Consider the following 27,220-nt stretch of genomic DNA (forward strand, 5'->3'; position numbering starts at 1 on the left):
TCTGTCTACACTACATTCTCACAAAAATAAGTATACCCCTCTCATGCCCATGCTCATTATTATATTCTGTAACTTTTCATAGGACTGTCTGTATGTCTATCTATCTATCTATCCATCCATCCATCCATCCATCCCCTCAATTCTTCCGTCGGACGTGACGTCGCAGCCCCCCACTCTAGAAAGTCTGCTGCTCAACTTTTGGTGCAAGCGAGCGAGGGAAAAAACGACTACGACGAACAACGAGTTGCTGACTTCCAGAACTGGCTTATCGGAATGTTTAGACATATTGGACCTTGCAACCCGCCGTCGAAATGTTCTCACGGTTGTTCCGCTGCGTGGACGTGGACTTGGCGACGGCTATTTGTGTAACTTTGTTGTTGCTGAAAACTTGTGCATGTTCCGGCCCGGAGGAGGACGACGGCGAGATTGTGGAGCATGAAGAGCTCGCCGAGTTTAACAGTAAGTAACATTCCTGGCCCTGGAAAAGTACATCTATGCAGTCATTAATGTCGTAATTGTGTAAAAGTGGAGGAGAAACAATGCGGCTCGCTTGATATCTGATCTGATCTAGAGTAGCTAGCACGCTCTACTTGAGTAAAAGTAAAGATTCTTGTGTACAAAAAATACTCTGGTAAAAGTAGAAGCACTGATTCAAATCATTTAATTGAGTTAAAAAAGAAGAAGTTTACTGTAGGCTATTTCTATGTCATGGTCATGAGTCATGACATTGTAGTCACACAATTAGTTTATTTCAAAATATTGTAATTACTGTTTGACTTGGTTATATTTGATTATATCTCATGTATTTTACTTCACAAATGTTCATTTGTGCTCTATATTATTCAGACTAGGTAGAAAAAGTACTCGCACTCAGATGCTTATGTTAGAAAATAGTAAAAGTAAAACACAAATTTTACTTAAGTAAAAGTAAAAAAAAAAAAGTACTGGAAGTTAACAGGAAAATATATTAAGTTACATAAGTTAATTTTACCATACTATAAAAAATATTCCTTGTTTGTATTGGTAGACCTATTGAGGCCTAATGTATTTTACATTAAAATGTTCACGTGTATTTTAATGTACTATATATTAATCAGAGGCGGCAAAGGTATACACACTTTGTACTTATGTAAAGTACTGGTACATGTGCTCATTCAACCCTTTACTTAGTAAATATAAAAAAGAAAAGTGTTGCACTATAATTTAATTATTTAATGGGAAAGGAGTTTAGTTGAATAAGTGAATTTTATATAATGGAAGCATTTTTTTTAAATTAACTCTTTACATTACAAATGTTCACATGTACTTTAATGTAATGTAATAGGTCTGAATTAGAATTAAGAAAGAATTGAAAAAATCCTTTGACTTTGGTCAAAGTAAAAACGTAATGCATTTTTAGTTAATTAGCGCAGAGATGATTTTTAATTATATAATTTTATATGTTATAATTTTAATAAATTTTATTTAATAAATTATTATTATTATTACTATTATTATTATTATTACTATTATTATGTAATAAAAACAATAAAGTACAGACTGAAATATTCTTTGGTATAAAAGTAAACTTATTACTGTGAATTATATACAATACGATAACTAGTCATATCAATAGTTTGTCATCCATCTTGTGTGTAGGAAAGGGTCTTTTCATCCTGGAGAGCAACATTCTTCAGCGCTGTGTGACAGTGGAACAATCAAACCTGGTGCTCGGGGACTGTCGCCGTCCCACCCGCCGCATGCTTTGGAAGTGGGTTTCCCACCACCGTCTCTTCAACGCGGGCACTAGCACGTGTCTGGGCCTCAACATGTCTGACCCCGCGCAACCTCTCGGAACATTCCAGTGCGACATGGACCTTCCCGTACTGTGGTGGCGCTGTCGAGGAAATATGCTGTATGGGGCGTCCCGGTGGAAGGTGGCGGTCGCTGGGAATTTGGTGGTGGTAAAAAGAAACTCAAATCATGAGTGGAAAAGGTACAACACGCCGAGAGAGGGGCCCTGCTCGAATCCATATGAAGGTAAAAATAAATAAATAAATGAACACAAATGAGCCTTTTGTCATTTGGTTTATTACATACGGTGTCTTTGCAGATATCCATACTTTGTTGGGAAATGCACATGGCATGCCCTGTGCGTTTCCTTTTAAATACAACAACAAGTGGTACTCAGAGTGCACCACTGAGGGCCGCGAAGATCATCTTCCATGGTGCTCGACCACCACTAGATATGATGAGGCTGAAAAGTGGGGGTTCTGCCCGGTGCATGGTAAATTCTTACACTTGCAAGATAAGTCGTTTGTCATGTATGTCCATCCCAGGCACCCCCGACTATTACTATTAGCACACAGTTGTCAACTAATGCACTTTTTTTTGCTTCACAAGTATGTTCGATATCAAACAGTATTTTTAATATAAATGTTCCATGCTAGATTACAGCTGTGAGCACTTCTGGGAGTCAAACCATGATCTTCGTGCTTGCTACCAGTTCAACCTGTACACCATCCTCACCTGGAGTCAAGCGATGCTGACATGTCAGGCTCAGGGTGGAAATCTGCTCAGCATCACCAGCTTGGCAGAGCACAGGTACATCAGAGGTATGAATCTGCTTGAAGATACTGGCAGGAATCAGGACTAAATATTACTGTATGCTGTGCAAGGACAGTATATGGGTCATTTCAGAATTGAAAATTGTCTTTTTAAGTGATAGTCTTTTGTTGTGTTTTCAAGAAATACAATATAAACGTCATACAATTTGATTTGACCAGCTCAACCAACCATCAATGGTACACTTTTAATAAGATATTTTATTTGCCACGTCAAATAGTGCAATTTGGCATTACCCAATTACAGATCCTCAGGCACATGTAAAATAAAAATATTACTGAATACATTTAAACTGAAACAGTTAATTAATTTTTATTTATTTATTTGAATGCTATTTTTTTTTATTACTCTAATTACAGTTGATAGTGTTGGAAATTATTTGTTAATTTTACAGTTTTTGCCCAAGAGTACATGCTATCTTATACACATTGAAAAAAACATTAAAAAAATTAATAAATAGGTGAGCGTACTTACCTTAGATCTACTCGTTGTTAAAACAATTTGCTTGTTGCCATTTCTGCTGAGTCTTACTATATTTCAGTGATCCAGCAAAATGTTGCAGCAACTACATGGAAGACATCAACAAATTCGTACCAAAAAGCTCATTTCTAACCTTTATCATCAAGGGGGAGGGACAACAGAAATATGCAATTTTAGTGGGTGCTCACAAGTGATTTGGTGTTTTAATTTTTTTTCTCATGACAACTATAATTTACTCGAGTGCACATTTTTTTTCATGAAAGGGGACAGAAAATGTCCTCCAATTCTAAAATGACCCCAATACACCTTCCATCTTTCCATTCATGTTTATTGCCAACGTTAGACCAATATTACCAATTTGTCCACAGCCTAAGGAAGGTTAGCTAATGAACTCACATGTGGTTCTTGTAACAGATCGGATGGATAGTGTTGGAGCAATGGCGTGGATCGGGCTGAACCACTTGAAGGACGGTCGGGGGTGGCAGTGGTCAGATGGCGCACCTCTCTTGTTGGTTAATTTCACCACAGGTAGGATTCATTTGTCTATATGAAATTGGCTAACGTCTATTTTTGTGGTGGGATAATTATCCACCAATCAATCCATTACATTTTAAACTTTAATTTAAATTTAAGACATGTTTACAACTATTTTATCACATTCCACACATTTTCTCAATAAAAATTGTCCAGTTAAGACACATTTCACATATTTAGTCTTCCTCCTTCCACATTTCGCAACCAATTTCAATTGTCACATTCTACATTTCATCGATTCAATTAATTCCAAAGCACTTTTCTTCTTCAGCATTCAGCCACAATTTCCACAGTAGTTTCATGCTTTACAAGTGAGTTATGGGAAGGAAATATGACTTAAATTTGGAACATTGCAATGGGATTTTTTTGTAGGGAAATACGTTGAAAAGGGGGAATGTTGGGAATGTGGAAAATAGTTGCCCAGATGTCCTGAATGAGGTGAATATGTTGAAATTGGAATGGTTTGAATCGGTGAAGAAATGTGGAAGGAGTAGAGCAGTGGAATGATAATAAGAAAAACAATTTTTAGTGCCTAACACATGTGTTATTCCACATTCCGACAACAAAATGGGTTCTTCCCTTTTATATTTCCATCAGTGCTGCCGGCCAGCCCTCTAGAGGACAACAGACAGTGTGGTGTGTACAACTCTGGCCCTGACGGACTCTGGCAGAGTCTTTCCTGTGAGTCTGCTCTGCCTTACATCTGCAAGAAGACGCCCAATGACACGCACAGAGCCGAGCCACTCGGTGAGAAACAAAATAATCCGAATCGTCTTTATTGGCTGATAAAGGACTTGGTCTCCTGTAGTTAGTTGGTGTCACATATCACATACTGTAGACAGCATGAGGAATGAAGAAGAAGAAGATCATGTCCAAGATTTATTTTATTTTATTTTTTTAGCTGCGGCTGCTGCTTGTCTGAGCAGCTGCTTTGCACCTGGAGAGAAAACCTCTGACCTTCCTTTTTATGGAGTCAGTAGCAGCAAGACCAAAACCAAAAGTCTGCAGTGAATTAGTCTGGTTGGATTACACTTTCAGCTTGTTCGTGGCCATTTTTGAACAGATACAGACATAATCAGTAAAGATTTTTTATTTTTTTATTTTTATTTTTTTTAAATCAATCACCACCACCTGCACAGTAGCAAGGATGGCAGCATTTTATAATCCTAAAATATACAAGACGTAGAGTGTAAAAGTATGTGGAATATTTTCACTCAAGCCCTGTTCTTTTTTTGTTTGTTCTGTTCTGTTCAATTTTACCACCTTCTCAGTTTGTTTGTGGCCATTTTTGGCCACACACAGATATTGTGCATTTTTCATATTTTGGTATAAATGATCTACCTGTATTACATTTTTGTTTTAACCCTTTAAATTCCAATTTATTTACACATTGTGTAGGTTGTAAAACAACCTTAAAATTTTCATTTTTATATACTGTATTTATTCGCAATACAGTTTACACTTTTTCTGTTAGACATGGGTGCGGCCTGACTAAATAAAGCTTCTCTCCTCAGTTTCTTGGCACCAAGATACCACTAGATGGTGCTTGGAGAAATATTTTCATATCAGACATGGGCATGGCTTTGAATGAGGACAAAACAAGAAAAAGGGGTGAATTATTCAGCTGGTGCTAGCCCGAACACACACACACACATACACATAAAGAACTGATTGCTGAGTGAGAATATGCGGGGGTTAATTTTCTTGCTAATAGTTTACACTACTCACATAAATTAAACTTTTTAAATCGGAAATCACAATTTAAATTTGGTACATTGGACTGTATGTAGTAATGCCTATTTCGGAAACGACATGGAGTTGTTCCCTTTTCCAAAAAGTCAATAAATTATGTAAAATGTAATAAATAAATGCATAAATAAAACAATAAACTTATTAAACTGCAACATTTTTGGTGTTGAGACTAGAATGAAACCGGCTACAGTAAATCACAAGGAATTAAAGAATGTAGTTTCATGAGACACAAAAGGCACAACTTGTAAACATAATTATTTTAAGCGCTGAAGTTAGAAATGACAAAATTAGGCAAAAATCCCCACCCTTGGGAAGTTGCACTATATTTGCTTTAACCCTGCTAAGTTGGTAGAAAAACAGGGAGCAAAGTAGACACAAACGGCCACCATAGTGCCCTGAGCTTTACAAACTTATAGACAATATCTAAGTGATTCAATCCCTTCTGATCCAGGCTCTCTTGTCCTCCTGTCCAGAGAACTGGCAGTATGTCCATACAGTGTGTGATGAAGGCTGGCTGCCTCATAACGGTTTCTGCTACCAGATCCTGGATCCTGCAGGAAGCTGGGAGGACTCTTCTCAGGCATGCCTCTCTCGTCATGCCAACCTCACCAGCCTTCACTCTCTTTCGGAGGTGGAGATGCTGCTCAGCCTTCTGGCTAACTGTAAGATTTAGTTTTTTACTGCAGGACTGTGATATTAGCTTCAGCGATATCACAGTAGTGTGTAAATGCTATGTTGTGCAGATTCTGGTGAGACTTCAGCAATGTGGATCGGTCTCTGGAAACAGGCTTCATCTGCAACTGTAGAGTGGTCTGACGGCTCACCCGTGACTCTCACAATGTGGCACCAATATCAGCCTCCTCACAACCTCACTGGTGCCACCCTCTGTGCCAAGGCTGACAGGAAGGTGGGCAACAGACACTGTCACTTGCTCAAATGAGCATTCAATAATTGGAATGAATACTTAATGCTTGCATCATAACTCCACCCACAATTTAGAAAATGTATATTGATCGATTAAAAAACAACAACATCGTTTTTTTTCAATACACATAATGCAACATTGTTTAGTCAAACACCCAAAAAATAATCCAAGCCATGTACATTTAGTGTAATAAAAGTCCATCAACTAAATGCTAATATCTAACGCAAAACCCCATATGGAAATTAGCAAAGCTGCTCTGGTAATTACAAACCTTCAAACAACTGCTACTTTAACACATATGGAGCAGTAACATACAAACAGATCATGCAACAATATATATAATTATCTAACAAGAAGCTAAGTGGGGAAAAAATTTCAATTCAAAATTTTACTGAATATCCCTAAAAAATATATTTTAGTACTGTATTTTAGTACTGTGTCATTCACAAGAAAGTATGTTTTTTCATCTTGTTGGTGCACTAAATAAAGTGTAAACGGTTTTACTTCGTTTTCACAGGAAGGTGCCTGGATTTTGGTTTCATGTGACGAGCAACTTCCTGCTGTGTGCAGAAAGAAGGAACATCAGACATCGCTTCATGAACTCGGAACTTGGGATGAAGGTTGCCCTGAGGTGAAACATGGACATACAGTACATACACATAAATTAAAATATGTACAACATTTTTTTTATATATATCCTGTAAGTAAAGAAAGCCATTTCTGTTGAAATTGTATGTGCGTGCTGGATGCAGATGCCGAAGAGCTGAACTGAAATGGTGTGGCATGGATGGAATTGTTGGAATGTAGAATGTAACCTGAAGTTGGAATGGTTTAAATCAGTCAATAATTGTGGCAGAAGGAGTAAAAAAAAAAGAAAAACTCTCTTAATTTGGGAATTTTATTACAGAGATTTGTGAATTTGGGGAATAAATAGTTTCCAAGGGGTTTTAAGTTGGAATGGTTTGAGTCAGTGAAAAAATGTGATCGATATGAAAAATAGGTCTTACATCTGGAAATTTTATTGTAGAAATTAGAAATTTCACTAGAAAAAATATGGAATTTGGTGACTGTAGAAATTATTGTACTGAGGAACGTGATACCCTCGATGTCCTAAAGCTGGTGAATCTTTCGAAGTTGAAATGGTTTGTATTGGTCAAGAAACACATGACGAATGAGGTAAATATTACGTTTGGGAATTTCACAGTGATAAATGCATAGTTTGGGGGTTGTTTACATTTTTGGAGTGTGGAAAGTTGTAGAATAATAATAAAAGACAATACAATCTCTGCATAAATAAATAAATATGTGTGAACCCTGAAAAGGTGATGCTTGGTCAAAAAGTGTGAAAACAGAAGGTACATTTACATATTTATTTATTTAGTAAATATGTAAAATCTCTTTATTATGTCAATGTTCTCCAACATTTGCAAAATAAAGGTTTCAGACAGAGCTGTTCTTGCTGTGTCATGACACTGGTGGTTCCATTTTTGAGCAAGCTGCCAGTCAAAAGCACAATGGAGCTGATTCACTGAAATGATGACGTCGTTTCTGGCAATCGTGTTGCTCCATGACTCTGTTGACATGAATATTCGGCCGCTGAGTCATCACACCGAAACGGGACAACACCATAAAGATGCACAATGCGGGTCGATCGAATGACGCAGCCACTGATAATTCCCTGACCGTTTTTTTTAAAAAACATTCTTCTTTGTCTGCGCTTCTGTCAGTGGTAGGAAGTAACCAAGTACTATTACTTTGGTATAGTTTTTAAGTAGATTGTTCAAGTATCTTTGATTTACATGAGTACTTTTTTTCTGATGACTTTTTACTTTTCGTCCCTACATTTGAAAACAGTGCAGCTGTGATGTTCGTGGGGGGTCGAGCGTGGCCTCAAATAGCAAAAATCCACAAGTTATTGTCCCAACAAATTTGTAATTGTAAATAGATGACAACTCACTCCAACATACAGTGACCCCCGCATATTCACAAAACTTGCCTCTTTCGTGTTCACTGTTCCATGTTTTTTCATCTGATGGCCTATTTTGTTGTTGGCTCTTGAACTTACCTCATGTACTAAAGTGAAAGCTTTCCCTAGATTTTCTTGCGATGTAGCTACTTAGCCTACTTTGCCAGGATTTATGATTGTGCATAAATACTAAAAAAGTTGAGCCAATGGCTATATAGTGCAAATGGCTAAATAAATAATTTGTGTGATGTCACGTCAGTTTGTGCTAACATATTATTTTGACTAGTATGCTCTTGATGAGCCTTGTGTGAAGGTGCTTTGCTTTTGTTGAATCATTGAATTACTGGATACAGTAGTTTATGCAACATGGATTGAAGATGATGTACATTCTAGATGCATGGTGTTGCTGATTTGTCTGTGTTTATAGTAGACCTCAGTAAACAAGCAAGTCAAACGGCTAGTCTCTGCCAACTTATCAAAACAGGTATTGCATATAATTGACATGAAAAATATATTTTTACTTACTCCATCTCAGTCTGTACTGTTTTTTGTTTGTTTTGTTTTTTACTTTACTAAAGGAGTATATTCAGTACTTCTACTTTTACCAGAGGATTTTAATTTTTTTTTAACTAAAGCATCTGTACTGGAAGCTTGTAGAGAGGGAAAGTACTTGGGCCACCTCTGGCTCTGGCTCTTTACACAATTCCGAATGTGCAATGTTTCTTTCTGTTTATTTTTCTGATTAATATGAATCATATCAGGGCAAAAAGGAGAACTATTTCTTTTGTTCAGCGTCAGCACTGGGTTTCTTTTTAAATTCCTCCTGACTTCCCAGTTTGAGAGAACATGAAAGGGCAATGGTTGTGATAGGTCACGATGTTGACAATATTGTATATGTTATACCACTTGTTAAAACTACCGATAGCAGGAGATTTGTCCTGACTACCCTGCTTCCAATATGTGTATGTTGATAATATATATATTTTTTGTCCAATCAGATTCCAGAATCTTTATGTTGCCACGTCAATCTAATCTTCCGAGGGCATTCAGAATCAGTAGTACTGACTCGTGTAACTTGAACTATATTAGCAATGGGACTGTTTCTTCAACCAATCCGATTCATCCACACATTTGCTCTGACCCTCAATGAAATCAGCATTTTTCCATCCTCTGACTGGTTGGTCAGAGCAAAACTTGTTACATTTAATAATAATAATAATAATAACAATAATAATAATAATAATCAGCCTCTTTGTTGGGTATGATAATCTAATCTAATATATAATAAAAATAATTTAATATTTTGTCATGTTATTGGATAAGTTTTGATTCTGAACTGTTCCAGATGATATACTGTACGTGGCACAGTTGTGTGCTTTACAATTGTGTGTGGTTTTTTTACATTATGGCGACATAATTGGAAACTGAAGGCCCAGGTACCAAATTTTAAAATGTTAACTAGATTGAGTGGATGTTTGTTACTGCTGCAGGGTTGGAAGCGCCACGGTCACTCCTGTTACACCATCACCAAGCATGTGCAGACACATAATGATGCACAGAGCGGCTATTACTGCAATGCACCTCTACTTACTGTGGAAAACAGGTACTGTATGAATATACCGGTAATAACTTTTGCTTTCATTTAAAAGATTAATATGGTTGTTTCACCATTTTTCCATCTCTCAAAGGTTTGAGCAAGCATTTGTCAACAGTTTGCTGAGGTCGAATGGTGCCAACAGCAGCATGTCTTATTGGATTGGTCTCATAGACTCCGGGGAGAGGGGAGAATACAGATGGCTTCATCGCAATGGCTCCTATTTGCCCCTCACATTCACAAATTGGAACAAACACCAGCCAGGTATACATAACATTGTAACTGATTTGTGGGGGGTCTGGTTTATTCTGTTTCCTTCCTCTTTCTGTGTTTAAATATTCAATCCTGGTTTTCTTCTTTGACACCGTTTATCATCATGTCCTCTTAGAGAGGTTGTTGGATCAGATCTTTTTTATTTTTGTTGGCCCACCTAAGTCAGTGTGTCACCCTTTACTGTGGTGTTCCTCAAGGGTCAAGCTTAGGGCCCATCCTTTCTTCTAATCATGATAGTACGGATGGGATAAGTGCATTGCATGATTGCTAGACTGATTTATTTTTTATTTGATTGTAAGTATGGATAATGGATGGACGGATAGATGTTTTTTTTCTTATATTAATTTCAAAATTAAAAATGGTGTGTTTCTGCAATTTATAATTGTAAATGTATGAATATTTAAAAAAATGCACATTGTAAGTAACATTTATTTACTTACTTACTTACTCTTTCCCATTTTAGTAAGTGCCAACGGTTGTGTTGCGATGTCCGGTGGTTCTGCTTTGGGTCACTGGGAGGTGAAAGACTGCAATTCCCACAAAGCCTTGTCAGTGTGTAAGCAGAGCATTAAAAGCTACCAGGATGTCGAGCTGTTACCTGAAGCCCACATTGATGCCTTCAGTGCCTGTCCTCCAGGATGGGAATCACAGGCTGGTCTTCTCTACTGTTTTAAAGTATGATCATTAACTTTCTTTTTTTCTTTAAACATGCATCACTCTCGAAAATGTTTCCTATGGGCCCTTGATACAGCTGTATGGGAAAGCTGAGGGTCAAATATACACTACTCACAATAAATTTGTGATATTTGGCTCTTAATTAATATTCAGGATGAACATAAAATGCACTTAAACTGAGGATGTCCACTTGTATGTCCTTTTGTGACTTCCATTCTCTCTGTATTTAGTACTTTTTTCACAGCTTGTTACTCTCAAAGAGCTGAATGGCAAAATTCCCAACAGGTGTTTGATTTATTAAAATGTTCCCAAAATTTCTGCCTTTCTGTGACTTTTTCAGTCTCTCTCTGTGCCAACCTGCTGATGACACTCAAAGATCAGTGGCATGCTATGTATTTTTGTATTTATTTTGATTTTACAGAAACCTTATGAATGTATGCTAAATTTACAAGCATTGTTCTTTTAGGTATTCCATGACGAAAAGGTGCTCATGAAACGTTCCTGGGTGGAAGCAGATTACTTTTGCCAGGCTCTCGGGGCCCAGCTGGCCAGTTTCCGCCACTATGAGGAGCAGGTGTTTGTCAAGCAACTCCTCAGTACCATGTTTGAAGGGTTGGTATGGGCTCATAATTGCTGAATGTTTATTTGCAAGATTATGACATCAAATGCAAATGAATTTGGCGTGCTGGACACATAATCAGACTTAGTATTCTGCTCCTCCTTTTCAGAACAGAGGGTCGCTGGCTCTGGGTTGGTTTCAATAAAAGAGATCCTGACCATCCAGGAGCTTGGGAATGGTCTGATGGTTCTCCTGTAAGTGCCATTTGAATGTCCTCCAAAATTCATGTGCATTCATACGCCATGTCACACAAACCGGTAAATGTACTGATTTTGATTGCTTTTTTTGCAGGTGATGACCTCCTTCATCGAGGATAAAAATGATGAGGATGACAGGAGGGACTGCGCGGTGTACAGTGACCTGCCCAACAGCCTCATGCCGCGGCCGTGTGAAAGCAAACACGAGTGGATCTGTAAGCTGTCCAGAGGTAAAAGTCATTACCCAAAAGACAGTCATAAAGAAGGTGGAATCAAATTATTTACCAAAATGTATTCATATTATAGGAGATCAACTGAAAAAACCATACTGGTACACTGAGCGTAAGTGCGTTGTTTTTATTTATTACTCATTTAAAAAACAAAACAAAGCTTTAACGCAACATCTCTACAATGCAGTACCTCAAAGTTTATCAATCATCTTCAAACTTTTCTAATGTATTTAGAAATCAATTCTGAATTCACTTTACATGGTCTTTAAGTTGTGATTTAATATGTGTACGGAGGTAGCCACTCTAATAATAACGGATAGGGCTTTCCACAGTACTGGAGAAAGAATACAAAGTGATCTTGAACCTGTTAGTCTTTGCATTCATAGATCAAAAGTTGTGCATTTTAGGTTAACCCTTATTTTTAAGTTGAATATCCCCAACTTTTTGTGTTGCATACTGACCCGTGGCTGTCCCACAGAGAGCGAGCCGTGGGTGTTTTATCGTGGAGCTGAATACCTGGTGGCCAAGCAGCCATTCAACTGGGACGCCGTCTCCTTTGCCTGTCAAATGATGGGAGCTTACCTGCTGCCTATTCATTCCAGAGAGGAGCTGAACTTTGTTAAGGAGCGCTTGCGGCGGGTTTGTTCCTGTTTTTGGTTTTTAAATCACACCGAATTGATTGATAGAATTACCAACAGATTTCCATACACACTAGTGTTACTAGCGAGGCAAAACTGCACTAAAAATATTTTTTACTTTGTACTTTTGTACATTTCAGTTAGTATTACTTTGACTTTTATTAGGCTTTTTATTTTTTACAAGTAGATGTACTTCTGTAGAGTGTGAATGCTTTGCCACCTCTGATAGGCAGAAAACAAGGCTATGGAAGAAAGTAATATAAAGGCCAAGAAGAGGAATGAATGTCTGTAGTTTGTTTGACGTTTTTCTATTTGTGTCTCTCCTCAGCTCTCCCTAGGCCCCACTGACTGGTGGATTGGTCTTTCCATTGACCAGCGTGAAGAGGAGGTCAGGTGTGTGTGTGTGTCTTTGAGCTGTTGCATTTCTATGACATGCGCTTACAATTTACTATACACCATATGAAAATGATATCAGAAGGGCACAGTGGAAAGGAAAATCCAATCCAACTTTTAAAGCACTTTAAAAACAACAGTCGATCAAAGTGCTGTACACAAATCAAGAAAAAGGCACTTAATAGGCAACAGCACTAGAATTAGTAAAAACAGTCAAATAAAAAAAACAATAAAAGGCACAGAAAGATAAACATTAAAATTAAAGTTACCGGTAGTAAAAACAATAACATACTAAAACAGTAAAAGGTACAAAAGTTAAACATACAAATGATCAGAGTAACAAAGCCACCTCTCAAGCCGGGTTAAACGCAAATGAGAATAAATTCGTTTTTAGCAATGAAAAAACAGGAAGTGAGTTGATCAACCTGATGGTCAGAAGGAGATTGTTCCATAGTCTCGGTGCGCGACTGAAAAAGCCCGATCAACTCTTACTATTTGTTTTAATAACAACCAGAAAAGCCTGACCCACCGATCTCAGAGAACGAGGCGGGAAATATGGCACCAAGTACTGAGGTGCCAAACAATGAAGACATTTAAAAACAGCAATAAGAATTTTAAAAGATGCACAGGGAGCCAGTGAAGGGAACGGAGGATTGAAGTAATTCTGGACCAACTGGAGATGCGTAAGAAACATTTTGCTGAGACCAGTAATCTAAATGAGCAGTGATAAAAGCATGAATTAAAAATGTAAAGTCATGTCAAGATAAAACAGATTTGACTTCAGCAAGTTGGCCCATCTGGAGTAAGATGGACTTCACAATTGAAGTAATCTGGGTGTGTATTTTAAGTATTGTAAATGCTGTTTGGTATCACTTTGATACAATGTGTTCAAATGGCTTTGTACAGACCTGAGCTTCGTGCTAAATCACTGCTTTAAACTGCCAAAAGCTAGGAGTTAAACCAGGGACCTTTTGATCTTGAATCTAAAGCTCTCCCAGCGGAGGTATATCAGCTCATGGAGTTTCTTGTTTTGAGTGTATCACTCAACAAAGGGTTGGAACAGGTTGGAAGTTCTAGTTTAGTACAGATAATGCTTTGGGTTAAAGGGTTAAGCAAACTGACGGACACAGTCGGTCTACTGTTGCACAGAATTGTCTTTCTAGTGAAAAAAAAAGAGCTTACTACTCTATGGGCGTTAAGCTAGAAAGAAAATGTACTAAAATTGCTTTGCATAGACCTAATCATCCTGCAAAAGTACTGCTTTATGCTGCCAAACCTCGGGATTGAAACAGGGACCTTTAGATCTTAAGTCTAACGTTCTCCCAACAGCTATTCAGCACATGGGACTTGTTGTCATGAGTGGCTCACTCAACAAAGGGTTGAAAATGTGTGTTTCAGTTCATAACAGAATACTTTGATTTAAGGACGAAGTCGGTCTACTAGTGCACTGGTTCTCAACCCCTATCCAGCCTGTTTTCCATGACACCCCAGCCAACACAGCTGAGGATAGTTATAAGGCTTCATGCAGAGCTTGCTGATTAGCTGATTGTTTAAGACACCTGTGTTGCTTGTGGGAGATATAGAAAACAGGCTGGATAGGGGTAATCAAGGACCGCGGTTGAGAACCACTGTATTAGTGCACTGAGTTGTCTTTCTAGTAAGGAAGAAGAGCTTACTGCTACACTAATATTAAACTAAATGGAAGAAGTGTCCAAATGGCTTCGCACAGACCTGATGTTCATGCAAAAATACTGCTTTAAAATGACAAAACCCGGGATTGAACCAGGGACCTTTAGATCTTCAGTCTAACGCTGTCCCGGCTGAGCTTCTTCGGCTCATTTGGCTTCTTGTTTTAAGTGGCTTACTCAACAAAGGGTTGGAACAGGTTGGAATGTTTCAGTTTATTACAGATAACACATACCGACAATTACATAAAAAGAACACAGGGTTTATTACCTTATAGACATTAAACTTGATGGAACAAGTGTCCAAATGGCTTTGCACAGACCTAAGCTTCATGCAAAATCACTGTCAAAACCCAGGATTGAACCAGGGACTTTCAGTCCCAACTAAGCTATTTTGGCTCCTGGGAATTTTGGTTCTGACTGGCTCAACAAACGGCTGGAACAGGGAAATTCAATTCAGTTTTTTACAGATAATACTTTAAAGTACAAAGCACACTGAGCCTACTAGTGAGCTGAATTGTCAGTCTAGTGAGGAAGAAGAACTTACTCCTACACAGACATTAAACTAGATGGAAGAAGTGTCCAAATGGCTTTGCACAGACCTGAGCTTCATGCAAAATCACTGCTTTGAACTGCCAAAACGTGGGATTGAACCATAGACCTTTTACATCTTCAGTCTAACTCTCTCCCAACTAAGCTATTTCAGGTCATGGGACTTTTTATTCTGAGTGGTTCAAAACGGCTGGAACAGGGAAATCGTGAGTTTATTACAGATAATATTTTAGGTTAACGTATAAAGAACACTCAGTCTACGAGTGAGCTAAATTGTCTTCCTAGTGAGGAAGAAGAGCTTACTACTATATAGACATTAAACTAAATGAAACAAGTGTCCAAATGACTTTGCACAGAGCTGAGCTTCATGCAAAATCACTGCTTCGAACTACCAAAACTCGGGATTGAATCAGGGACCTTTAGATCGTCAGTCTAACGTTGTCATAACTGAGATTATTCAGCTCCTAGGACTTTTGGTTCGAGGTGGCTCACTCAACAAACGGCTGCAACAGAGAAATCGTGTTTCAGTTTATTACAGATAATATTTTAGGTTAACGTATAAAGCACACTGTCAGACTACGAGTAAGCTAAATTGTTTTCCTATCGAGGAAGAAGAGCTTACTACAATATGGACATTAAACTACATAAAAGATGTGTCCATACGGCTTCACACAGAACTAAGGCTTCGTGTGAAATCACAGCTTTGCACTGCCGAGACCCAGGGTTGAACCAAGGACCTTTAGATCTTCAGTCTAACGCTCTCCCAAATGAGCTATTTCAGCTCCTGGACTTCTTCTTTGTTAAAGTCAATGTACTAGTGAGCTGAATTGTCTTCCTATGAAGGAAAAAGAGCTTACTGCTATATAGAAAAAACTAAATGGAATAAGTGTCCATATGGCTGAGGCTTCATGTAAAATCACTGCTTTGCACTGCCAAAACCCAGGTTTGAACTAGGGACCGTTAGATCTTGACGCTGTCCAAGATTCAATGTCTTTAACTGGAACAAGGGTCTAAATTACTTTGCATAGAACTAAGGCTTCATGTGAAACCACTGCTCTGATCTGCCGAAACCCGGGATCGAACCAGGGACCTTTAGATTTTCAGTCTAACGCTCTCCCAACTGAGCTTTTTCGGCTTCTGAGGATTTTTGGTTCTGAGCAGCTCACTCAACGAACGGCTGGAACAGGAAAATTATGTATGAGTTGATTACAGATAATACTTTGTTAAAGTATCAAGGACAAATTCAGTGTACTAGTGAGCTGAAGTGTCTTTCTATTGAGGAAGAAGAGCTTACTACTATATAGACATTAAACAAACTGGAACAAGGGTCTAAATGACTTCGCACAAAACTACGGCTTTGCGTGAAACCACTGCTCTGATCTGCCGAAACCCGGGATCGAACCAGGGACCTTTAGATCTTCAGTCTAACGCTCTCCCAACTGAGCTATTTCGGCTTCTGAGGATTTTTGGTTCTGAGCGGCTCACTTAACCAACGCCTAGAACTCATACAAATTATGAATGAGTTTATTTCAGATAATACTTTGTTAAAGTATCAAGGACAAAGTCAGTGTACTAGTGAGCTTAAGTGTCTTTCTATTGAGGAAGAAGAGCTTACTACTATATAGACATTAAACAAACTGGAACAAGGTTCTAAATGACTTCGCATAGAACTAAGCCTTTGCGTGAAAGCACTACTCTGATGTGACGAAACCCGGGATCACACCAGGGACCTTTAGATCTTGAGTCTAACGCTCTCCCAATTGAGATATTTAGGCTTCTGAGGATATTTGTTTCTGAGCGGCTCACTCAACCAACGCCTGGAACTCATACAAATTATGAATGAGTTGATTTCAGCTAATACTTTGTTAAAGTATAAAGTCAGTTTACCAGTAATCTGAAATGTCTTCCTATTTTGGAAAAAGTGCTTACTTCTATATGGACATTAAACTACATAAAACAAATGTCAAAATGGGTTCGCAAAGAACTAAGGCAATGCGTGAAACCACTGCTTTGATGTGCCTAGACCCGGGATCGAACCAGGGACCTTTAGAGCTTCAGTCTAACGCTCTCCCAACTGAGCTATTTCGGCTTCTGAGGATGTTTGGTTCTGAGCGGCTCACTCAACCAGACTAGTGTCTTTCTATTTAGGAAGAAGAGCTTACTACGATATAGACATTAAACAAACTGGAACAAGGGTCTAAATGACTTCGCATAGAACTAAGGCTTTACGTGAAACCACTGCTCTGATCACCCGAAACCCGGGATCGAACCAGGGACCTTTAGATCTTCAGTCTAACGCTCTCCCAACTGAGCTATTACAGCTTCTATGGATGTTTGGTTCTGAGCGGCTCACTCAACCAACGCCTGGAACTCATACAAATTATGTATGAGTTGATTTCAGATAATACTTTGTTAAAGTATAAAGTCAGTTTATCAGTAAGCTGAAATGTCTTCCTATTTAGGAAAAAGTGCTTACTTCTATATGGACATTAAACTACATAAAACAAATGTCAAAATGGGTTCGCAAAGAACTAAGGCTATGCGTTAAACCTCTGCTCTGATGTGCCGAAACCCGGGATCGAACCAGGGACCTTTAGATCTTCAGTCTAACACTCTCCCAACTGAGCTACTTCAGCTTCTGAGGATGTTTGGTTCTGAGCGGCTCACTCAACCAACGCCTAGAACTCATACAAATTATGTATGAGTTGATTTCAGATAATACTTTGTTAAAGTATCAAGGACAAAGTCAGTGTACTAGTGTGCTTAAGTGTCTTTCTATTGAGGAAGAAGAGCTTACTACTATATAGACATTAAACAAACTGGAACAAGGGTCTAAATGCCTTCGCATAGAACTAAGGCTTTACGTGAAACCACTGGTCTGATCTGCCGAAACCCGGGATCGAACCAGGGACCTTTAGATCTTCAGTCTAACGCTCTCCCAACTGAGCTATTTCGGCTTCTGAGGATATTTGGTTCTGAGCGGCTCACTCAACCAATGCCTGGAACTCATACAAATTATGTATGAGTTGATTTCAAAAAATATTTTGTTAAAGTATAAAGGACAAAGTCAGTGTACTAGTGTGCTTAAGTGTCTTTCTATTGAGGAAGAAGAGCTTACTACTATATAGACATTAAACAAACTGGAACAAGGGTCTAAATGCCTTCGCATAAAACTAAGGCTTTACGTGAAACCACTGGTCTGATCTGCCGAAACCCGGGATCGAACCAGGGACCTTTAGATCTTCAGTCTAACGCTCTCCCAACTGAGCTATTTCGGCTTCTGAGGATGTTTGGTTCTGAGCGGCTCACTCAACCAACGCCTGGAACTCATACAAATTATGTATGAGTTGATTTCAGATAATACTTTGTTAAAGTATAAAGTCAGTTTACCAGTAAGCTGAAATGTCTTCTTATTTAGGAAAAAGCGCTTACTTCTATATGGACATTAAACTACATAAAACAAATGTCAAAATGGGTTCGCATAGAACTAAGCCTTCATGTGAAACCACTGCTCTGATGTGCCGAAACCCGGGATCGAACCAGGGACCTTTAGATCTTCAGTCTCACGCTCTCCCAACTGAGCTATTTCGGCTTCAGAGGGATTTTGGTTCTGAGTGGCTCACTCAACGAACGGCTGGAACAGGAAAATTATGTATGAGTTGATTACAGATAATACTTTGTTAAAGTATAAAGTCAGTTTATCAGTAAGCTGAAATGTCTTCCTATTTAGGAAAAAGTGCTTACTTCTATATGGACATTAAACTACATAAAACAAATGTAAAAATGGGTTTGCAAAGAACTAAGGCTATGCTTGAAACCACTTCTCTGATGTGCCTAAACCCGGGATCGAACCAGGGACCTTTAGATCTTCAGTCTAACGCTCTCCCAACTGAGCTATTTCGGCTTCTGAGGGTTTTTGGTTCTGAGCGGCTCACTCAACGAACGGCTGGAACAGGAAAATTATGTATGAGTTGATTACAGATAATACTTTGTTAAAGTATAAAGTCAGTTTATCAGTAAGCTAAAATGTCTTCCTATTTAGGAAAAAGTGTTTACTTCTATATGGACATTAAACTACATAAAACAAATGTCAAAATGGGTTCGCAAAGAACTACGGCTATGCGTGAAACCACTGCTCTGATGTGCCGAAACCCGGGATCGAACCAGGGACCTTTAGATCTTCAGTCTAACGCTCTCCCAACTGAGCTATTTCGGCTTCTGAAGACGCATGGTTCTGAGCGGCTCACTCAACTAACGCCTGGAACTCATACAAATTATGTATGAGTTGATTACAGATAATACTTTGTTAAAGTATAAAGTCAGTTTATCAGTAAGCTGAAATCTCTTCCTATTTCGGAAAAAGTGCTTACTTCTATATGGACATTAAACTACATAAAAAAAATGTCAAAACGGGTTCGCATAGAACTAAGTCTTCATGTGAAACCACTGCTCTGATGTGCCGAAACCCGGGATCGCACCAGGGACCTTTAGATCTTCAGTCTAACGCTCTCCCATTTGAGCTATTTCGGCTTCTGAGGATGTTTGGTTCTGAGCGGCTCACTCAAGCAACGCCTGGAACTCATACAAATTATGTATGAGTTGATTTCAGATAATACTTTGTTAATGTATTAAGGACAAAGTCAGTGTACTAGTGAGCTGAAGTGTCTTTCTATTGAGGAAGAAGACCTTACTACGATATAGACATTAAACAAACTGGAACAAGGGTCTAAATGACTTAGCATAGAACTAAGGCTTTGCTTGAAACCACTGCTCTGATCTGCCGAAACCCGGGATCGAACCAGGGACCTTTAGATCTTCAGTCTAACGCTCTCCCAACTGAGCTATTTCGGCTTCTGAGGGTTTTTGGTTCTGAGCGGCTCACTCAATGAACGGCTGGAACAGGAAAATTATGTATGAGTTGATTACAGATAATACTTTGTTAAAGTATAAAGTCAGTTTACCAGTAAGCTGAAATGTCTTCTTATTTAGGAAAAAGTGCTTACTTCTATATGGACATTAAACTACATAAAAAAAATGTCAAAATGGGTTCGCATAGAACTAAGTCTTCATGTGAAACCACTGCTCTGATGTGCCGAAACCCGGGATCGAACCAGGGACTTCTACATCTTCAGCCAAACGCTCTCCCAACTGAGCTATTTCGGCTTCTGAGGATGTTTGGTTCTAAGCGGCTCACTCAACCAACGCCTGGAACTCAGACAAATTATGTATGAGTTGATTTCAGATAATACTTTGTTAAAGTATAAAGTCAGTTTATCAGTAAGCTGAAATGTCTTCCTATTTAGGAAAAAGTGCTTACTTCTATATGGACATTAAACTACATAAAACAAATGTAAAAATGGGTTCGCAAAGAACTAAGGCTATGCTTGAAATCACTTCTCTGATGTGCCGAAACCCGGGATTGCACCAGGGACCTTTAGATCTTCAGTCTAGCGCTCTCCCAACTGAGCTATTTCGGCTTCTGAGGACATTTGGTTCTGAGCGGCTCACTCAACGAACGCCGGGAACTCATACAAATTATGTATGAGTTGATTTCAGATAATACTTTGTTAAAGTATAAAGTCAGTTTACCAGTAATCTGAAATGTCTTCCTATTTTGGAAAAAGTGCTTACTTCTATATGGACATTAAACTACATAAAACAAATGTCAAAATGGGTTCCCATAGAACTAAGGTTTCATGTGAAACCACTGCTCTGATGTGCCGAAAACTGGGATCGAACCAGGGACTTTTAGATCTTCAGCCAAACGCTCTCCCAACTGAGCTATTTCGGCTTCTGAGGATGTTTGGTTCTGAGCGGCTCACTCAACCAACGCCTGGAACTCAGACAAATTATGTACCAGGGACTATTTAGGAAAAGTGCTTACTTCTATATGGACATTAAACTACATAAAACAAATGTAAAAATGGGTTCCCATAGAACTAAGTCTTCATGTGAAACCACTGCTCTGATGTGCCGAAACCCGGGATCGCACCAGGGACCTTTAGATCTTCAGTCTAACGCTCTCCCAACTGAGCTATTTCGGCTTCTGAGGGTGTTTGGTTCTGAGCGGCTCAGTCAACGAATGGCTGGAACTCATACAAATTATGTATGAGTTGATTACAGATAATACTTTGTTAATGTATCAAGGACAAAGTCAGTGTACTAGTGAGCTGAAGTGTCTTTCTATTGAGGAAGAAGAGCTTACTACGATATAGACATTAAACAAACTGGAACAAGGGTCTAAATGACTTCGCGTTGAACTAAGGCTTTGCTTGAAACCACTGCTCTGATCTGCCGAAACCCGGGATCGAACCAGGGACCTTTAGATCTTCAGTCTAACGCTCTCCCAACTGAGCTATTTCGGCTTCTGAAGATGTTTGGTTCTGAGCGGCTCACTCAACGAACGGCTGGAACAGGAAAATTATGTATGAGTTGATTACAGATAATACTTTGTTAAAGTATAAAGTCAGTTTATCAGTAAGCTGAAATGTCTTCCTATTTAGGAAAAAGTGCTTACTTCTATATGGACATTAAACTACATAAAACAAATGTATAAATGGGTTCGCAAAGAACTAAGGCTATGCTTGAAACCACTTCTCTGATGTGCCAAAACCCGGGATCGCACAAGGGACCTTTAGATCTTCAGTCTAACGCTCTCCCAACTGAGCTATTTCAGCTTCTAAGGGTTTTTGGTTCTGAGCGGCTCACTCAACCAACGCCTAGAACTCATACAAATTATGAATGAGTTGATTTCAGATAATACTTTGTTAAAGTATAAAGTCAGTTTACCAGTAATCTGAAATGTCTTCCTATTTAGGAAAAAGTGCTTACTTCTATATGGACATTAAACTACATAAAACAAATGTCAAAATGGGTTCGCATAGAACTAAGGCTATGCGTGAAACCACTGCTCTGATGTGCCGAAACCCGGGATCGAACCAGGGACCTTTAGATCTTCAGTCTAACGCTCTCCCAACTGAGCTATTTCAGCTTCTGAGGATGAAAGGTTCTGAGCAGCTCAATCAACTAACGCCTGGAACTCATACAAATTATGTATGAGTTTATTTCAGATAATACTTTGTTAAAGTATAAAGTCAGTTTACCAGTAATCTGAAATGTCTTCCTATTTTGGAAAAAGTGCTTACTTCTATATGGACATTAAACTACATAAAACAAATATCAAAATGGGTTCGCATAGAACTAAGGCTTCATATGAAACCACTGATCTGATGTGCCGAAACCCGGGACCTAACCAGGGACCTTTAGATCTTCAGTCAAACGCTCTCCCAACTGAGCTATTTCGGCTTCTGAGGATGTTTGGTTCTGAGCGGCTCACTCAACCAACGCCTGGAACTCAGACAAATTATGTATGAGTTGATATCAGATAATACTTTGTTAAAGTGTAAAGTCAGTTTACCAGTAAGCTGAAATCTCTTCCTATTTAGGAAAAAGTGCTTACTTCTATATGGACATTAAACTACATAAAACAAATGTCAAAATGGGTTCGCATAGAACTAAGGTTTCATGTGAAACCACTGCTCTGATGTGCCGAAACCCGGGATCGAACCAGGGACCTTTAGATCTTCAGTCTAACGCTCTCCCAACTGAGCTATTACAGCTTCTGAGGATGTTTGGTTCTGAGCGGCTCACTCAACCAACGCTTGGAACTCATACAAATTATGTATGAGTTGATTTCAGATAATACTTTGTTAAAGTATAAAGTCAGTTTATCAGTAAGCTGAAATGTCTTCCTATTTAGGAAAAGAGCTTACTTCTATATGGACATTAAACTACATAAAACAAATGTCAAAATAGGTTCGCATAGAACTAAGGTTTCATGTGAAACCACTGCTCTGATGTGCCGAAACCCGGGATCGAACCAGGGACCTTTAGATCTTCAGTCTAACGCTCTCCCAAGTGAGCTATTTCGGCTTTTGAGGGTTTTTGGTTCTGAGCGGCTCACTCAACAAACGGCTGGAACAGGAAAATTATGTATGAGTTGATTACAGATAATACTTTTTTAAAGTATAAAGTCAGTTTATCAGTAAGCTGAAATGTTTTCCTATTTAGGAAAAGTGCTTACTTCTATATGGACATTAAACTACATAAAACAAATGTCAAAATGGGTTCGCAAAGAACTAAGGCTATGCGTGAAACCACTGCTCTGATGTGCCGAAACCCGGGATCGAACCAGGGACCTGTAGATCTTCAGTCTAACGCTCTCCCAACTGAGCTATTTCGGCTTCTGAGGATGTAAGGTTCTGAGCGGCTCACTCAACTAACGCCTGGAACTCATACAAATTATGTATGAGTTGATTTCAGATAATACTTTGTTAAAGTATAAAGTCAGTTTACCAGTAATCTGAAATGTCTTCCTATTTTGGAAAAAGTGCTTACTTCTATATGGACATTAAACTACATAAAACAAATATCAAAATGGGTTCGCATAGAACTAAGGCTTCATATGAAACCACTGATCTGATGTGCCGAAACCCGGGATCGAACCAGGGACCTTTAGATCTTCAGTCTAACGCTCTCCCAACTGAGCTATTTCGGCTTCTGAGGATTTTCGGTTCTGAGCGGCTCACTCAACCAACGCCTAGAACTCATACAAATTATGTATGAGTTGATTTCAGATAATACTTTGTTAAAGTATAAAGTCAGTTTATCAGTAAGCTGAAATGTCTTCCTATTTAGGAAAAAGTGCTTACTTCTATATGGACATTAAACTAAATAAAACAAATGTCAAAATGGGTTCGCAAAGAACTAAGGCTATGCGTGAAACCACTGCTCTGATGTGCCGAAACCCGGGATCGAACCAGGGACCTTTAGATCTTCAGTCTAACGCTCTCCCAACTGAGCTATTTCGGCTTCTGAGGGTTTTTGGTTCTGAGCGGCTCACTCAACGAACGGCTGGAACAGGAAAATTATGTATGAGTTGATTACAGATAATACTTTGTTAAAGTATAAAGTCAGTTTATCAGTAAGCTGAAATGTCTTCCTATTTAGGAAAAGTGCTTACTTCTATATGGACATTAAACTACATAAAACAAATGTCAAAATGGGTTCGCATAGAACTAAGGCTTCATGTGAAACCACTGCTCTGATGTGCCGAAACCCGGGATCGAACCAGGGACCTTTAGATCTTCAGTCTAACGCTCTCCCAACTGAGCTATTTCGGCTTCTGAGGATGTTTGGTTCTGAGCGGCTCACTCAACCAACGCCTTTAACTCATACAAATAATGTATGAGTTGATTTCAGATAATACTTTCTTGAAGTATCAAGGACAAAGTCAGTGTACTAGTGAGCTGAAGTGTCTTTCTATTGAGGAAGAAGAGCTTACTACTATATAGACATTAATCAAACTTGAACAAGGGTCTAAATGACTTCGCATAGAACTAAGGCTTTGCGTGAAACCACTGCTCTGATCTGCCGAAACCCGGGATCGAACCAGGGACCTTTAGATCTTCAGACTAACGCTCTCCCAAGTGAGCTATTTCGGCTTTTGAGGATTTTGGGTTCTGAGCGGCTCACTCAACCAACGCCTGGAACTCATACAAATTATGTATGAGTTAATTTCAGATAATAAATTGTTAAAGTATCAAGGACAAAGTCAGTGTACTAGTGAGCTTAAGTGTCTTTCTATTGAGGAAGAAGAGCTTACTACTATATAGACATTAAACAAACTGGAACAAGGGTCTAAATGACTTCGCATAGAACTAAGGCTTTGCGTGAAACCACTGCTCTGATGTGACGAAACCCGGGAGCGAACCAGGGACCTTCAGATCTTCAGTCTAACGCTCTCCCAACTGAGCTATTTCGGCATCTGAGGATTTTTGGTTCTGAGCGGCTCACTCAACCAATGCCTAGAACTCATACAAATTATGTACGAGTTGATTTCAGATAATACTTTGTTAAAGTATAAAGTCAGTTTACCAGTAATCTGATATGTCTTCCTATTTTGGAAAAAGTGCTTACTTCTATATGGACATTAAACTACATAAAACAAATGTCAAAATGGGTTCGCAAAGAACTAAGGCTATGCGTGAAACCACTGCTCTGATGTGCCGAAACCCGGGATCGAACCAGGGACCTTTAGATCTTCAGTCTAACGCTCTCCCAACTGAGCTATTTCAGCTTCTAAGGGTTTTTGGTTCTGAGCGGCTCACTCAACGAACGGCTGGAACAGGAAAATTATGTATGAGTTGATTACAGATAATACTTTGTTAAAGTATAAAGTCAGTTTATCAGTAAGCTGAAATGTCTTCCTATTTAGGAAAAAGTGCTTACTTCTATATGGACATTAAACTACATAAAACAAATGTCAAAATGGGTTCGCAAAGAACTAAGGCTATGCGTGAAACCACTGCTCTGATGTGCCGAAACCCGGGATCGAACCAGGGACCTTTAGATCTTCAGTCTAACGCTCTCCCAACTGAGCTATTTCGGCTTTTGGGGACTTTTGGTTCTGAGCGGCTCACTCAACCAACGCCTGGAACTCATACAAATTATGTATGAGTTGATTTCAGATAATACTTTGTTAAAGTATCAAGGACAAAGTCAGTGGACTCATGAGCTGAAGTGTCTTTCTATTGAGGAAGAAGAGCTTACTACTATATAGACATTAAACAAACTGGAACAAGGGTCTAAATGACTTCGCATAGAACTAAGGATTTGCGTGAAACCACTGGTCTGATGTGCCGAAACCCGGGATCGAACCAGGGACCTTTAGATCTTCAGTCTAACGCTCTCCCAACTGAGCTATTTCGGCTTCTGAGGGTTTTTGGTTCTGAGCGGCTCACTCAACAAACGGCTGGAACAGGAAAATTATGTATGAGTTGATTACAGATAATACTTTGTTAAAGTATAAAGTCAGTTTATCAGTAAGCTAAAATGTCTTCCTATTTAGGAAAAAGTGTTTACTTCTATATGGACATTAAACTACATAAAACAAATGTCAAAATGGGTTCGCAAAGAACTAAGGCTATGCGTGAAACCACTGCTCTGATGTGCCGAAACCCGGGATCGAACCAGGGACCTTTAGATCTTCAGTCTAACGCTCTCCCAACTGAGCTATTTCGGCTTCTGAGGATGTAAGGTTCTGAGCGGCTCACTCAACTAACGCCTGGAACTCATACAAATTATGTACGAGTTGATTTCAGATAATACTTTGTTAAAGTATAAAGTCAGTTTACCAGTAATCTGAAATGTCTTCCTATTTTGGAAAAAGTGCTTACTTCTATATGGACATTAAACTACATAAAACAAATATCAAAATGGGTTCGCATAGAACTAAGGCTTCATATGAAACCACTGATCTGATGTGCCAAAACCCGGGATCAAACCAGGGACCTTTAGATCTTCAGTCTAACACTCTCCCAACTGAGCTATTTCGGCTTCTGAGGATTTTTGGTTCTGAGCGGCTCACTCAACCAACGCCTAGAACTCATACAAATTATGTATGAGTTGATTTCAGATAATACTTTGTTAAAGTATAAAGTCAGTTTATCAGTAAGCTGAAATGTCTTCCTATTTAGGAAAAAGTGCTTACTTCTATATGGACATTAAACTACATAAAACAAATGTCAAAATGGGTTCGCAAAGAACTAAGGCTATGCGTGAAACCACTGCTCTGATGTGCCGAAACCCGGGATCGAACCAGGGACCTTTAGATCTTCAGTCTAACGCTCTCCCAACTGAGCTATTTCGGCTTCTGAGGATTTTTGGTTCTGAGCGGCTCACTCAACCAACGCCTAGAACTCATACAAATTATGTATGAGTTGATTTCAGATAATACTTTGTTAAAGTATAAAGTCAGTTTATCAGTAAGCTGAAATGTCTTCCTATTTAGGAAAAAGTGCTTACTTCTATATGGACATTAAACTACATAAAACAAATGTCAAAATGGGTTCGCAAAGAACTAAGGCTTTGCGTGAAACCACTGCTCTGATGTGCCGAAACCCGGGATCGAACCAGGGACCTTTAGATCTTCAGTCTAACGCTCTCCTAACTGAGCTATTTCGGCTTTTGAGGACTTTTGGTTCTGAGCGGCTCACTCAACCAACGCCTGGAACTCATACAAATTATGTATGAGTTAATTTCA

General features: G+C 38.9%; 1 protein-coding gene and 35 non-coding genes across 36 annotated transcripts in view; 1 reads left to right on the forward strand and 35 right to left on the reverse strand.

The window, feature by feature from the left end:
* The first annotated feature begins 182 nt into the window (after nt 1–182).
* pla2r1 (phospholipase A2 receptor 1) overlaps nt 183–27,220 on the forward strand; it is a 61,903-nt gene continuing 34,865 nt past the window's right edge. The window contains exons 1-18 of the mRNA XM_086072206.1: nt 183–459; nt 1,639–2,019; nt 2,093–2,266; nt 2,430–2,594; nt 3,499–3,612; nt 4,216–4,365; nt 5,844–6,032; nt 6,114–6,277; nt 6,813–6,926; nt 9,752–9,864; nt 9,950–10,119; nt 10,592–10,803; nt 11,270–11,415; nt 11,532–11,616; nt 11,714–11,849; nt 11,926–11,961; nt 12,328–12,488; nt 12,816–12,880. Coding sequence (XP_085928332.1) covers nt 312–459; nt 1,639–2,019; nt 2,093–2,266; nt 2,430–2,594; nt 3,499–3,612; nt 4,216–4,365; nt 5,844–6,032; nt 6,114–6,277; nt 6,813–6,926; nt 9,752–9,864; nt 9,950–10,119; nt 10,592–10,803; nt 11,270–11,415; nt 11,532–11,616; nt 11,714–11,849; nt 11,926–11,961; nt 12,328–12,488; nt 12,816–12,880 — 2,723 coding nt within the window. The 5' untranslated portion in view covers nt 183–311. The remainder of the gene's footprint in view (nt 460–1,638; nt 2,020–2,092; nt 2,267–2,429; nt 2,595–3,498; nt 3,613–4,215; nt 4,366–5,843; nt 6,033–6,113; nt 6,278–6,812; nt 6,927–9,751; nt 9,865–9,949; nt 10,120–10,591; nt 10,804–11,269; nt 11,416–11,531; nt 11,617–11,713; nt 11,850–11,925; nt 11,962–12,327; nt 12,489–12,815; nt 12,881–27,220) is intronic.
* Nucleotides 16,180–16,252, reverse strand: trnaf-gaa (transfer RNA phenylalanine (anticodon GAA)). The gene has a single exon. It is a non-coding gene; the product is annotated as a tRNA-Phe (tRNA).
* On the reverse strand, nt 16,499–16,571 carry trnaf-gaa (transfer RNA phenylalanine (anticodon GAA)). Its single transcript has one exon. It is a non-coding gene; the product is annotated as a tRNA-Phe (tRNA).
* trnaf-gaa (transfer RNA phenylalanine (anticodon GAA)) lies at nt 17,134–17,206 on the reverse strand. The gene has a single exon. It is a non-coding gene; the product is annotated as a tRNA-Phe (tRNA).
* On the reverse strand, nt 17,362–17,439 carry trnaf-gaa (transfer RNA phenylalanine (anticodon GAA)). Its single transcript has one exon. It is a non-coding gene; the product is annotated as a tRNA-Phe (tRNA).
* trnaf-gaa (transfer RNA phenylalanine (anticodon GAA)) lies at nt 17,681–17,753 on the reverse strand. Its single transcript has one exon. It is a non-coding gene; the product is annotated as a tRNA-Phe (tRNA).
* On the reverse strand, nt 18,002–18,074 carry trnaf-gaa (transfer RNA phenylalanine (anticodon GAA)). The gene has a single exon. It is a non-coding gene; the product is annotated as a tRNA-Phe (tRNA).
* trnaf-gaa (transfer RNA phenylalanine (anticodon GAA)) lies at nt 18,323–18,395 on the reverse strand. Its single transcript has one exon. It is a non-coding gene; the product is annotated as a tRNA-Phe (tRNA).
* trnaf-gaa (transfer RNA phenylalanine (anticodon GAA)) lies at nt 18,637–18,709 on the reverse strand. Its single transcript has one exon. It is a non-coding gene; the product is annotated as a tRNA-Phe (tRNA).
* Nucleotides 18,949–19,021, reverse strand: trnaf-gaa (transfer RNA phenylalanine (anticodon GAA)). The gene has a single exon. It is a non-coding gene; the product is annotated as a tRNA-Phe (tRNA).
* Nucleotides 19,261–19,333, reverse strand: trnaf-gaa (transfer RNA phenylalanine (anticodon GAA)). Its single transcript has one exon. It is a non-coding gene; the product is annotated as a tRNA-Phe (tRNA).
* trnaf-gaa (transfer RNA phenylalanine (anticodon GAA)) lies at nt 19,575–19,647 on the reverse strand. Its single transcript has one exon. It is a non-coding gene; the product is annotated as a tRNA-Phe (tRNA).
* trnaf-gaa (transfer RNA phenylalanine (anticodon GAA)) lies at nt 19,896–19,968 on the reverse strand. Its single transcript has one exon. It is a non-coding gene; the product is annotated as a tRNA-Phe (tRNA).
* On the reverse strand, nt 20,208–20,280 carry trnaf-gaa (transfer RNA phenylalanine (anticodon GAA)). Its single transcript has one exon. It is a non-coding gene; the product is annotated as a tRNA-Phe (tRNA).
* On the reverse strand, nt 20,522–20,594 carry trnaf-gaa (transfer RNA phenylalanine (anticodon GAA)). The gene has a single exon. It is a non-coding gene; the product is annotated as a tRNA-Phe (tRNA).
* On the reverse strand, nt 20,836–20,908 carry trnaf-gaa (transfer RNA phenylalanine (anticodon GAA)). Its single transcript has one exon. It is a non-coding gene; the product is annotated as a tRNA-Phe (tRNA).
* On the reverse strand, nt 21,089–21,161 carry trnaf-gaa (transfer RNA phenylalanine (anticodon GAA)). The gene has a single exon. It is a non-coding gene; the product is annotated as a tRNA-Phe (tRNA).
* Nucleotides 21,410–21,482, reverse strand: trnaf-gaa (transfer RNA phenylalanine (anticodon GAA)). Its single transcript has one exon. It is a non-coding gene; the product is annotated as a tRNA-Phe (tRNA).
* On the reverse strand, nt 21,722–21,794 carry trnaf-gaa (transfer RNA phenylalanine (anticodon GAA)). The gene has a single exon. It is a non-coding gene; the product is annotated as a tRNA-Phe (tRNA).
* Nucleotides 22,036–22,108, reverse strand: trnaf-gaa (transfer RNA phenylalanine (anticodon GAA)). Its single transcript has one exon. It is a non-coding gene; the product is annotated as a tRNA-Phe (tRNA).
* On the reverse strand, nt 22,350–22,422 carry trnaf-gaa (transfer RNA phenylalanine (anticodon GAA)). Its single transcript has one exon. It is a non-coding gene; the product is annotated as a tRNA-Phe (tRNA).
* Nucleotides 22,664–22,736, reverse strand: trnaf-gaa (transfer RNA phenylalanine (anticodon GAA)). Its single transcript has one exon. It is a non-coding gene; the product is annotated as a tRNA-Phe (tRNA).
* trnaf-gaa (transfer RNA phenylalanine (anticodon GAA)) lies at nt 22,977–23,049 on the reverse strand. Its single transcript has one exon. It is a non-coding gene; the product is annotated as a tRNA-Phe (tRNA).
* Nucleotides 23,288–23,360, reverse strand: trnaf-gaa (transfer RNA phenylalanine (anticodon GAA)). The gene has a single exon. It is a non-coding gene; the product is annotated as a tRNA-Phe (tRNA).
* trnaf-gaa (transfer RNA phenylalanine (anticodon GAA)) lies at nt 23,602–23,674 on the reverse strand. The gene has a single exon. It is a non-coding gene; the product is annotated as a tRNA-Phe (tRNA).
* trnaf-gaa (transfer RNA phenylalanine (anticodon GAA)) lies at nt 23,916–23,988 on the reverse strand. The gene has a single exon. It is a non-coding gene; the product is annotated as a tRNA-Phe (tRNA).
* trnaf-gaa (transfer RNA phenylalanine (anticodon GAA)) lies at nt 24,227–24,299 on the reverse strand. The gene has a single exon. It is a non-coding gene; the product is annotated as a tRNA-Phe (tRNA).
* trnaf-gaa (transfer RNA phenylalanine (anticodon GAA)) lies at nt 24,548–24,620 on the reverse strand. The gene has a single exon. It is a non-coding gene; the product is annotated as a tRNA-Phe (tRNA).
* trnaf-gaa (transfer RNA phenylalanine (anticodon GAA)) lies at nt 24,869–24,941 on the reverse strand. The gene has a single exon. It is a non-coding gene; the product is annotated as a tRNA-Phe (tRNA).
* Nucleotides 25,183–25,255, reverse strand: trnaf-gaa (transfer RNA phenylalanine (anticodon GAA)). Its single transcript has one exon. It is a non-coding gene; the product is annotated as a tRNA-Phe (tRNA).
* Nucleotides 25,495–25,567, reverse strand: trnaf-gaa (transfer RNA phenylalanine (anticodon GAA)). The gene has a single exon. It is a non-coding gene; the product is annotated as a tRNA-Phe (tRNA).
* On the reverse strand, nt 25,816–25,888 carry trnaf-gaa (transfer RNA phenylalanine (anticodon GAA)). The gene has a single exon. It is a non-coding gene; the product is annotated as a tRNA-Phe (tRNA).
* Nucleotides 26,128–26,200, reverse strand: trnaf-gaa (transfer RNA phenylalanine (anticodon GAA)). The gene has a single exon. It is a non-coding gene; the product is annotated as a tRNA-Phe (tRNA).
* Nucleotides 26,442–26,514, reverse strand: trnaf-gaa (transfer RNA phenylalanine (anticodon GAA)). The gene has a single exon. It is a non-coding gene; the product is annotated as a tRNA-Phe (tRNA).
* Nucleotides 26,756–26,828, reverse strand: trnaf-gaa (transfer RNA phenylalanine (anticodon GAA)). Its single transcript has one exon. It is a non-coding gene; the product is annotated as a tRNA-Phe (tRNA).
* On the reverse strand, nt 27,070–27,142 carry trnaf-gaa (transfer RNA phenylalanine (anticodon GAA)). The gene has a single exon. It is a non-coding gene; the product is annotated as a tRNA-Phe (tRNA).

Source organism: Leptonotus elevatus, chromosome 3 (genome assembly GCF_054856555.1).
Source record: "Leptonotus elevatus isolate MCC_2025b chromosome 3, RoL_Lele_1.0, whole genome shotgun sequence".
NCBI classification, from domain to species: Eukaryota; Metazoa; Chordata; class Actinopteri; order Syngnathiformes; family Syngnathidae; genus Leptonotus; species Leptonotus elevatus.